Source organism: Mesoplodon densirostris, chromosome 12 (genome assembly GCF_025265405.1).
Source record: "Mesoplodon densirostris isolate mMesDen1 chromosome 12, mMesDen1 primary haplotype, whole genome shotgun sequence".
In the NCBI taxonomy this organism is placed as follows: domain Eukaryota; kingdom Metazoa; phylum Chordata; class Mammalia; order Artiodactyla; family Ziphiidae; genus Mesoplodon; species Mesoplodon densirostris.
In genome coordinates this window covers 32,094,716-32,106,753 of record NC_082672.1, presented here as the reverse complement: position 1 = coordinate 32,106,753, position 12,038 = coordinate 32,094,716, and the positions used below count along the sequence as shown (strand labels likewise).

The window sequence follows — 12,038 nt, the reverse complement described above, 5'->3', positions numbered from 1 at the left end:
TTTCCCAGCACTACTTATTGAAAAGACTGTCCTTTCCCCATTACGTATTCTTTGCTCCACTGCCAAATATTAGTTGACTATACATGTGTGAGTTTATTTCTGTGCTCTTGATTCTGCTCCATGGCCTATTATATGTCTTTCTTTATACCAGTACCATATTGTTTTGAAATCAGGAAGTGTGATGCTTCCAGCTTTGTTCTTTCTCATCATTGCTTTGGCTTTTGGGGGTCTTTTGTGGTTCCATATGAATTTTAGGATTTTTTTTTCTATTTCTGTGAATAAATGCCATTGTAATTTTGATAGGGATTGCATTGAATCTATAGATGGCTTTCAATAGTATGGACATTTTAATGATATTAACTCTTCCAATCCATGAACATGGGGTATTTTTCCATTTATTTGTGTCTTCTTCAGTTCCTTTCATCAGAATCTTATAGTTTTCAGTATATAGATATTTCACTTCCTTGGTTAAATTTATTCCTAAGTATTTTATTGTTTCTTCTACTATTTTAAATGGAATTATTTTTAAAATTTCTTTTTCAGATGGTTCATTGTTACTGTATAGAAATGCAACTGATTTTTGTATGTTGGTTTTGTATCTTGAAACTTTACTGAATTCATTTATTAGGTGTCACAGTTTTTTTGGGTGGAGTCTTTAGGATTTTCTATACACAAGATCATGTTATCAGCAAACAGAGACAATCATACTTCTTCCTTTCTGATTTGGATGCCTTTTTTTTCTTATTCTTCCTGATTGCTCTTGCTGGGGCTTCCATTACTATGTGGAATAAGAGTGGTGAGGGTGGGCACCCTTGCCTTGTTTCTGATTTTAGAGGGAAAGCTTTCAACCTTTCACCTTTGAGTGTGTTAGTTGTGGGTGTGTCATATATGGCCTTTATTATGTTGAGATATGTTCCTTCTGTACCCAACTTGTTGAGAGTTTTTATTACGAAGGGATGTTGAATTGTGTCAAATGTCTTTTCTACATATATTGAAATGATCATATGATTTTTATCCTTTATTTTGTTAATATGGTGTATCACATTGATTTATTTGCATATGTTGAACCATTTTTATATCCCAAGGATAAATATCCCTTGATTGTGGTGTATGATCCTTTTAATGTGCTGTTGAATTTGGTTTGCTAGTACTCTGTTGAGGTTTTTGCATCTAAATTTATGAGGGTATTGGCCTGGGTTTTTTTTTTTTTTTCCTTATAGTATCCTTACGTGGCTTTGATATCAGGGTAATGCTGACCTCATAAAATGAGTGTGAGAGTGTTATGTCCTCTTTGGGTTTTTGTTGTTATTGTTGTTTTGATGTTGTTTTGTTTTGTTTTGTTTTGGCAGAGTTTGAGAAGAATTGGTATTAATTCTTCTTTATTTTTTATTATTATTATTTTTTGCCATTTTACGGTTTTATTAACACAAACAAAATGTGCACACGAGCTGTCTATTCATTTTCTTCACTGCGCAGCCTGGCATTGGACTTGGTGACTCTGAAGGCCAGCTGGGCTGCTCTCTCCACAATGGCTTTGCAATTCTTGGAGGAGATGTTGTGCGCAATCTCAGTACAGTAAGATTTATTGCACATCAGCAGTTGGTAAAATTAACCCATAAAGCCATACTGCCCTGAGCTTTTATTTGTTGGAGGTTTTTGATTACTGATTTAATCTTAAATTTGTTATTGGTCTGTTCAGATTGTCTGTTTCTTCATGATTCAGACGTGAAGGTTGTATGTTTCTAGGAATTTATCCATTTCTTCTGGGTTGTCTGATTAGTGGCCTATAATTGTTCACAATAGTCTCTTATGATATTTATTTCTGTGTTATCAGTTGTAATGTCTCCTCTTTCTTTATAATTTTGTTTGAGTTCTCTCTTTATCTTGGTAAGTCTAGCTAAACGTCTGTTGTTTTTGTTTTATCTTTTCAAAAACACAACCCTTATTTTCATTGATCTTTCTACTGTTTTTCTATTTCATTTATGTCTGCTCTGATTTTTATGTCCTTCCTTCTGCTAACTTTGGGCTTAGTTCTTATATTTTAGTTCCTTGAGATGTCAAGTTAAGTTTTTTTTTTTAAGAGTTATTTATTATTTATTTATTTTTGGCTGTGTTGGGTCTTAGTTGTGGCACGTGGGATCTTCATTGAGGCATGCAGGATCTTTCTTTGTGGCACGTGGGCTCTTCGCTGTGGCCCGCGGCCTTCTCTTTAGTTGTAGTGTGCAGGTTTTCTCTTCTCTAGTTGTGGCGCACAGGCTCCAGGGTGCGTGGGCTCTGTAGTTGTGGCGTGTGGGTTCCAGAATGCTTGGGCTCTGTAGTTTGCAGCACACAGGCTCTCTAGTTGAGGCACGCAAGCTCAACAGTGTGGCGCATGGGCTAGTTGCCCCGTGGCATGTGGGATCTTAGTTCCCTGACCAGGGATCTAACCCACGTCCCCTGCATTGAAAGGCAGATTCTTTACCATTGGACCACCAGGGAAGTCCCAAGTTTGGGTTGTTTACTTGAGATCATCCTTTTTTCTTAGTGCAGGCATTTATTGCTATAAACTTCCCTTTTTTTTGTTTTTTTGTTTTTTTGTTTTTTTTTTTTTGCTGTACGCGGGCCTCTCACTGCTGTGGCCTCTCCCGTTGCGGAGCACAGGCTCCGGACACACAGGCTCCGCGGCCATGGCTCGCGGGCCCAGCCGCTCCACGGCATGTGGGATCTTCCGGGATCGGGGCACGAACCCTAGTCCCCTGCATCGGCAGGCGGACTCTCAACCACTGCGCCACCAGGGAAGCCCTAAACTTCCCTTTTAACACTACTTTTGCTGGATCATAAGCTTTGGTATGTTGTGTTCCCATTTTTGTTTGTTTCAAATATATGTTTTTAATTTCCCTTTTGATTTCATCTTTGACTCATTGGTTGTTCATGAGTGTTTGTTTAATTTCTATATGTTTGTGAATTTTCCAGTTTTCCTCTTGTTATTGATGTCTGGTTTCATACCATTGTGGTCAGAAAAAGATACTTGGTATGATTTCAATTTTTAAAAATTTCCTAAGACTTGTTTTGTGACCTAATATATAATCTATCCTGGAAAGTGTTCCATATGTGCTTGAGAAGAATGTGTATTCTGGTGCTGTTGGATGGAATGTTCTTTATATGTCTCTTAGGTCCATTTGGCCTCAAGTATAGTTCAAATCCAGTGTTTTCTTACTGATCTTCTGTCTGGATGATCTATCCATTGTTGAAAGTAGAGTATTAAAATCCCCTACTATTATTGTAATGCTGTCTATCACTCCCTTGAGATCTGTTAGCATTTACTTAATATATTTAGGTGCTCAGATGTCTTTGCTTTCAGTCATCTGCCTTCCTGGATCCATAGCTCAGTGGAAGGAGATGAAGGACTGACTGGGCATGAGAGATGAGCCCCCTAGTTTTTTTTCCTCAGTTAAGGGAGACAAGAAAGAGAATGAGTGGGAAATGTGCAGCATTTGAACAGATGACAACCACCCCTTTTACAGAAAAATGAAAGGATAATTTAACCTTGATCATCACGAGCAGGGAAGCAAAATGGCAATAAAATACTAACATCTAGTAATTTACTGTCATAATCCTAACTCTTCCTTGAAGAGTTTCCTATTTCTTAAATTGCAGTGATAGCTCTGAAATTAAAAAGAATATTAGTTTTACAAGCTTATTTTAACCATTTCCTAAGCAGTAGTAATTGCTTTTGTCTTCATGGGAGGGCTGAGACTTTACCAACCAACCAGGCCAAGGGTTATAAAATTACTGATCCTATGTGGCTAGTTGATTAGGAAATCTCAATTACCTGACGTTTGGTAGTGGCGAAGTAGAAGCAAATACATCTTGTTGGTGATTTCACATGTCTGAGGCTCCAGGTGGTGGGTATGTGGACTTTAGTAGTAGTAATCACTTTTGGATGAGAGAAAAACAAAAATCCCATGTAGAAATGGGGAACTTCCAGCATCGCTAGGTAGACTGTTTTTTGATTGGGGCTAATGAACTGCTTTTCAGCCTGAAGTCTTCAGGAACAGGCAGTCTCCTGCTTCTGCAAATACCAAATGAAAAACCAAACCAGTATTCTTGGATTGATAGATCCAGTTTACCAGACTGAAGGACACTTGCTCTTTGTAACTAACTGAACTAGCTGGCCCCTGCATGCTGAGTTTCTATGGCAATATGATCTCAGTGACCTATCTTCTTTATTGTGGAATGTAGGTGATAAGAATGGAGGTGAGCCCGATGATGCTGAACTGGTAAGGCTCAGTAAGAGGCTGGTGGAGAATGCGGTGCTCAAGGCCGTCCAGCAGTATCTGGAAGAAACACAGAACAGAAACAAGCCAGGGGATGGGAGCTCTGTGAAAACTGAAGAGGCTGATAGGAATGGCACTGACAGTGACAACAACAGGAAATGAGACCCGAAGGCAGGCAGGCCCCCGCCGCTCCGTGAGAAGCATCCCTGCTCCCCTCTGCCGAGTCAATGGACTGATTTGCATTGTGCTATTTAAGTGTCTCTTGTCCAATCTGTGGAGATGGCCTGATACTTTCATGATCCGTGTGTTTGCATTCCTGAAACACAACAGAAGAGAAATGGAGTGCTGGGACTATCAGAGGAAATTAATTTATGAAGGAAGAATGGCGCAGGTTTTACTTGCCCTCAGCCGAGGCTGTGGGAGAGAGTATTTTGCGTGATGCCTCGTGGACTCAAAGGCCATGGAAGGGGCCTTGCCATAAATGGAATACTGCCATTTATATTGCTTGGCAGGGCATTTGACTACTTTATCTGAGGCCAAAACACACACAGAGCTGACAAGTGCTATGATTAAAATGATCACTGTTGAAATTATTATCCATATAGCTAGTCCATAATGTTTCATGTTTGTCCTATGTGTGCTGTCGCTATGCAGTGATCTTTATTTACAGTAAGTTTGTTTCATGTAAATGATATATTTTTGGTGAAATGCAACCTTTTCTATAAAATGTGGGCAGCATTTTAAAGGTTTCTTTTTAACCCTCTTTTGATAAGTCCGTGTGCCATATTTAATGTTTTTCATTGGCATTTGTATGTAAAATATATCATATAATTTTTTTTCCATAGGCCAGAAACCTATTGGAATCCGGGACTTAATTAATGAAGCTTTGCGTCGAGAGAGGATGGGTCTGCAGTCCAAAGTGAAACAGATAAAGGAACTTTTATTAAAGCCTGAGACTCAGGCCAAAATTAGGAGGGAGCTTTTTGAAGGAAGATTCATTAACAACAGTAATGAAGGAAATGATGTTGATTTCAGCGCAATTTTGACGTAAGCTCTACATTGCTATCGTGGTACCAGAGTTTATGAAATCTTTTCAGCTCATTAAATAGCTCTTTGGTAAATACCACAGAAGTGTTCTGATAGAGTCTGCACAACAGCAAACCAACATTGGTAAGGAGTTAACAATCTCTTACCAAAGAAAACTGATTCTGCACTGTTATTTTTAAGCTAAATGTTTTAGAATGTTTATCTCTATAATACCGAGATTCATTTTATAGAAAGGACTTCTTAATTAGCCATTGTGAGATGTTCGTTGAGTCCTCACAAATAAAATATACAGACCGTGGAAAATCATCTACAGACAAAAAAAAATTACAGTATTTTAAGGGTAACTTGTCTCCTGTTGACATGATTTTTGTTGTTAAATCAAAAGAAGCATTGTTCACATGTATCTATGCCTAGTGTTACTTTTATTATTTTATTATTTTTTATTTTTTATTTTTTTGTGGTACGCGGGCCTCTCACTGCTGTGGCCTCTCCCGTTGCGGAGCACAGGCCCCGGATGTGCAGGCTCAGTGGCCATGGCTCACGGGCCCAGCCGCTCCGCGGCACGTGGGATCCCCCCAGACCGGGACACGAACCCGCGTCCCCCGCATCGGCAGGCAGACTCCCAACCACTGCGCCACCAGGGAAGCCCCTAGTGTTACTTTTAATGAGACTTTGAATGTTTATTGATCACTAGTACTTGAATGAACATTTATAAATGTAATTATTGCAGTCACTGGTTAAGAATGTTTTATAATATCCATATGTGTTATTTTTCAGTGATCAAAATGTAATTTGGTTTTTCATTTCTTAATGAATGTTTGGGATTTTTATTTTCTACTTTTCTGAAGATAAGCCCCCGGTCTTACTGTATCCCTCATAATCTGAATTTGTTTGCACTGGTTCATTTTTAAAGAAAATTCTTGAAAAGTTTCCCTCCCATATGATAATCACAGCTTTTTCTATAGTCAGTGTAAAATTGCTGCTACTAAGAGATCATGATGGAGGGGGAAATTATTAGAGATCAAATATGTAATCATTTCAAAGATAAAATCCAGTTTACTCATGGATTTTAGCTATTTTTTCACTGGGTAAATTATACTACATTTATTTATAAGTGAGTTTATGCATTTTCATGCCCGTTAATAAATGTATTGTTTTCCCTTGTTGCCTTTCTTCATTTTTTCTCCCTCTTAGAAGCTGTTGGATCTTTGTGAATATAGTGAAATCAGAAACAGGCACTCTGAGAGTTTAGTGTTTCTTATCTTTTATGTTTTTGTCCCTCATGCTAAGATAGCACAGCTGTCAGAGCACCTTTAACCTGAGATTTTTAAAGCTCTTCAAATCAGTCAGTTTCACAGAGAATTAACAACAGAACATTGAAGGCAAAGAAAATCTCAATAGCATCTCATAAACTGCTAACAGTGGGTCACTGAAGTGATATCAGTAGCAGAGATGAAGAGAGAGGGTCCATCCAGATGCAAAGACCCAGGAGCTGCTTACCAGGAGTCCTTCCTGGGGGTGGAGGGCTTTACTGTTTGTAGATGGCTTCCTTAAGTCAACCCTTGAAGTGGGAAGCAAAGATATTTGGGGGCTTGCCTTGTCTTTTAAGTGAGGAAACAGTCATAAGGAGATCAAATGCCATATCCAAGGCCATTCTGCTGCTAGGGCACAGGACCTGAACTACAACCCAGGGCTCCTTCCAGAACCTAAGTTAACAATATTTCAGGAAAAATAGCACTTCTTAACATACATCTATAAACCTCTTTATCCTCAAGGAGCTACTCCAACCCTTCCCAACAATTTGAAAGGCTTAAAAAAGTATCCTTTTTGCAATCTGAGGTTACATGCCATACTGTTCTTTTACTTAAGAATCATACCTCCCATTTGTTAAGTACCTGGCTGTGAGCGAGGTGATTTTGGCACGTTATTACATTTCTTCCCTTCCGTGACCCTGTTAGGAAGTTACTGGTTCTGTTTTACAGATTAGGAAACTAGGAAACTGGGGCTCTAAATGGTTAAATGGCTATTTATAAAGCTAATAAAAGGGCTAAATTTAAACTTGGGGCTATTCTACTTCAAAGCCACGCTCTTTCCACAATGCGGCAGTTCCTCTCTCTACCGAGTACAAATCATTTCACAAGTTAAGGATGTGGAACAAAGGGAAAGTCACTTTCTTTTGACCAAACCAGCTCCCTTGCAGCCCTGAAGTTCTATCAGCATAGGAGAGTGGTCAGCTGATAAGATGGAACTGGAAAAAAAAAACACCCAGATATTTAATTTAGGAATTAAAGATTCCAGTTTTGATCAGTGAAATCTTCATTTAAGCAGGTTTACAAAGACAATGGGAAGTGTACAGTAAGATAAATCTTCCTCTTGTTTCCATTAAAAAAATCGAATTAAGACATTAATTTGCAAAACTCAAAGTTTGGGATCGGAAATATATGAAATGACTTTTTCCCCATTAGTCAAAGTCATAGAAGAATTGCTCGTTGGGTCACATAGACAGAGTATGTTGTCCTAAATTGGTATAGTATGTTATGTAGGCTAGTCTCTGACAGGGAGCCTGCGTGGTTGGTGAAAGAGCATTGGTTTGGTCCAGAAGGCGGACCTGGGCCCACCACTGACAATGATTCTAAACAAACCAATTCACTTTTTTGTATTGAAACAGTGTGGTGCCAGGTGATTTGGCCAGGTGATTTCCAAGGACCCTAGACTCTTGGTTTTCTTTTGCTGTACGCGGGCCTCTCACTGTTGTGACCTCTCCCGTTGCGGAGTGCAGGCTCCGGATGCGCAGGCTCAGCGACCATGGCTCACGGGCCCAGTCTCTCTGCGGCATGTGGGATCTTCCCGGACCGGGGCACGAACCCGTGTCCCCTGCATCGGCAGGCAGACTCTCAACCACTGCACCACCAGGGAAGCCCGACCCTAGACTCTTTGTGACTGTACTTTGATGCTAGTCCTGCTGATACCATGTCTGGGACAGCTACCCATGTTTGGGGCCTTCTTGACTGGGCTGCTCTAGTGCATCTGTTGTCTACAAGAGACTTAGAATTCTAGAAGACTCTGTCGACGTCACATAGGGAAACCTAGTGGCACATATTTACATTTATAACCAGATTCCAACATTTTCAGTTACTGGTAAAATAGTAGATCCTATATGAATAGTTTAAGGGATGTCAAAAAAGTAATATTTTCAACAGCAGGGCAAGATTCTGCCAGCTTTGAACTTGGTCCCATTTATAGCATCCTAGATCGTTATTGTATTAACCTACTTTTCAGTCTAAACTAACTCTAAGCCTTTGAGATATACTAGATTTATATCTAGAGCATACTTAAGATTCAAACTATTCACTCCAAAATCCCAAATGTGCTTCTACCTGGTCATCCCAGCAGCCAGATGTTCCCGTAGGGAGGTAATTACAGTAGTTTTGACTTCACACTCTAGATGTCATTTCAAACATAAGACTAATAAGGTATGTTGGCACCTCTATACTTGATCATCAATTCATAAACTAGCTATCAGATTATGTAACAAATTAAGAATTTATTTCATTATATAATCAAAGAAAACAAACCTATAGTATCTCTAAACCTAAATTGATGAATGGATAATCTATCATCATCCATTATTTTCATCACTTTCAAATAACAGTTTTATCATTGAACAAATTGTGGGTGCATTCCTGAATAACAGGTTTTCCAGGTAGTCATATAAAAAATAAATAAACCCAGTGTACTTTAATAAAAAGTTTCCAAGTCCCTACATGAGTTTGATGGCAGTACACATTCTTAACAAGACAACCCCCTGGATTATTCATTCACAGTAAAAATGAATATTAGCACAACCCAATCTGAGTCAGTGAATTTAAAATTCTGATACTAGCTAGAGCATTTCTTTCCTGGATCACTATTTTGGGGATAAGAAAGCTTGTTTATAAGGTAATTTGAGAGCTGACGGAAGGTGCTATTATCAGCTCTAGTATAATACCCTCAAAACTACTTATTTGCATTCATTAAATGTAACTGATAAATTCAGGCAATTTGGGATAATTTAAAAATGTAAACTGCAATACTTATTCCCCTGTGTAGTCCACAATTAGTTACTCATTGGAAGGCCATGAAGTTCTGTTACAGCATCAAAGATAGGAATAATAAAACTGAGAAATCGATTCATTGTTTCTGGGAAACTTACGTTGCTTTCCCTTTAGTGGTTCAAGTGACTTCTGAAAAGCCACTGTTCTATGGCACTGCCCTATATATTTATGTGTAAAATTCTTTGACCCATTTGCTTACAGTCCTGTCCACTTAAGCTGCTGTATGGTATATGGAGCTCTTGTTCTTAGGTAACCATACAGCAAATGGGTACAACACTTTTTTTTTTTTTTTTTTTTTTTTGCCGTACACAGGCCTCTCACTGTTGGGGCCTCTCCCGTTGTGGAGCACAGGCTCCGGACGCGCAGGCTCAGTGGCCATGGCTCATGGGCCCAGCCGCTCCATGGCATGTGGGATCTTCCCGGACCGGGGCACGAACCCGTGTCCCCCGCATCAGCAGGTGGACTCTCAACCACTGCGCCACCAGGGAAGCCCGGTACAACACTTTTGATTACTCCCCACACTTCCTGCCGAAAACCACATGGACACAAATTCACCATGATTATGCCTTTGAACCAAAGTGCACTGTACTTTTTTTGTTTTTTTTAAAACCACATACATGTTATCTTACCCCATAATTAAAAGAATTTTTTTTTTTGTAAATGCTCACGTGAGATATATAAAGGTATAGGAGGTGAGAGGACAAAGAAATAAGAGTCGTAGAGCTGGACAGGAATTACCATGCCAGGACTTCACTGGTGGTCCAGTGGGTAAGACTCTGCGCTCCCAATGCAGGGGGCCTGGGTTCGATACCAGATCGGGGAACTAGATCCTGCGTGCAGCAGCTAAGAAGTCTGCATGCTGCAGCTAAGAGATCCTGCATGCCACAGCGAAGATCCTGAGTGCTGCAACTAAGACCCAGTGCAGCCAAAATCAATCAATCAATTTTTTAAAAAAGGAATTACAGTGCTGAGGAAAGAAACAGCAGTGATAGGTAAGCAGCAATCCAGAAAATAATCTGATATGCTAATTGAGGTAGGGAAAATAGAATGAAAATGCAACAGTGGGAGAGACTAAATATATCTTTTTAAGATGCTATAAGACAGTTTTGGAGGCTGTTTTTATCAGGTCCATGCTTGGGAAGTGTCTTTATGGAGGGAAATGAGATGAGGGCTTTTGATGATTTTGTGGACATTTGTCACAGTTAGTGACTGCTCAGCATCTTTTGAACACCCTTCCTGTGTTTGGGGAACCTCCTACCCTGTGAGCCCTGCTTCCCTGGGTAGAGGCAGGAACTCACCTCCTCAGCCTCCTTTGTCACTGGGGTTCAGACGTGATCTGGGCTCCACAAAGCAAGAGGGAGACCTTGCATGAAAGCAATCCATTCTGGTGAAGATGGTGGAGGGAGACCCAGGTCTCAGAAACTACAGTGGCAAAGGTGCTATCTGGGGGATCCCATGACCTGCGTAGGTGGTACATGCTGGCAGAGGCTGGTGGCAACAGCATTTCCCTGGAGCATCTGGCAGTGAAATGAGGCATTTTTCCTGCTACTTGGCCACCCAACCTGATTCTCTGTACCTTCTGGGGATTCTGTGAGCTACCAAATGTCCTTTAATGTAAAGTTCCTTTTCCACTTAAACTAGCTAAGTTATTCTGTTGTTTGCAACTAAAAGTCCTAATACAGGCCATACTCCACTAAGTCAGTATATCAACACAAGGCACAACTGGCATTTTGAATTGGACGCCTCTCTGTAGTGTGAGACAGTTACCATTCCTGACCCCTAGGCACTAAATGCCAGTAGCAGACTCCAGTTACTGTGACAACTAAAACGTGCCACACACACTAACCAAATCCCTTCCAGATGAGAGCACCATAACCCCCAGCTGGGGAGCACACTATACGCTCTCCTAACAGCATAAAAGAGTTAACAATGCTTCCTCTCCTGCCCATTCTATCAAGAAGTAATTTAGGCCTTAAAAGCCATATTCGGGCTTCCCTGGTGGCGCAGTGGTTGAGAGTACGCCTGCCGATGCAGGGGACACGGGTTTGTTCCCCGGTCCGGGAGGATCCCACATGCCGCGGAGCAGCTGGGCCCGTGAGCCATGGCCGCTGAGCCTGCGTGTCCGGAGCCTGTGCTCCGCAGCGGGAGAGGCCACAACAGTGAGAGGCCCACACACCGCAAAAAAAAAAAGAAAAAAGAAGTATTCATTGGGGCTTTGTACACATTTTATCACGTCTCTGGGGTAGAAACAAGAAAATGAAGCCACCTGCGTATTTTAAGTGATATGGATCAAAACACCTAGTTACTGCACGAGGAATATGGTGGAAAGCATCAGTTGTGATGGTAATGACACCATTGTTGAAAGAATTTTATTGGTTTATGTGATTTTTGGGGGCAGACTTAGAGACTGAAAATAGTTGACCTCCAAATTCTAAAACAATATGAGGTGATTAACATTATTATGATAGGGCTATTTCTTATCCATTTTATTAAAAAATAAGTATTTTACATTATATGCTTAAGGACAGAAGTTTATAATAAATAGATGTAGGGATATTTTAATGTAAGAAATGTTAGAGATATTTTAGAAATATAAAAATGTTTTAATATACCAAAAATATTAATTTTCCCTAAGAGAATA

General features: G+C 40.1%; 1 protein-coding gene across 7 annotated transcripts in view; it reads left to right on the top strand.

Moving 5' to 3' along the window:
- Window positions 1–5,988, top strand: part of AKAP7 (A-kinase anchoring protein 7) — a 131,542-nt gene extending 125,554 nt beyond the window's left edge. For 4 of the 7 annotated variants that reach the window (XM_060114804.1, XM_060114805.1, XM_060114810.1 and 1 more), the window contains one exon: window positions 4,222–4,609. In XM_060114804.1, the coding sequence (XP_059970787.1) occupies window positions 4,222–4,418 (197 nt within the window). In that variant the 3' untranslated portion in view covers window positions 4,419–4,609. Of the gene's footprint in view, window positions 1–4,221; window positions 4,610–5,101 lie in introns of those variants that run through there. The other 3 variants (XM_060114807.1, XM_060114806.1, XM_060114809.1) reach the window with 1 other exon arrangement.
- The last annotated feature ends 6,050 nt before the right edge of the window (window positions 5,989–12,038 follow it).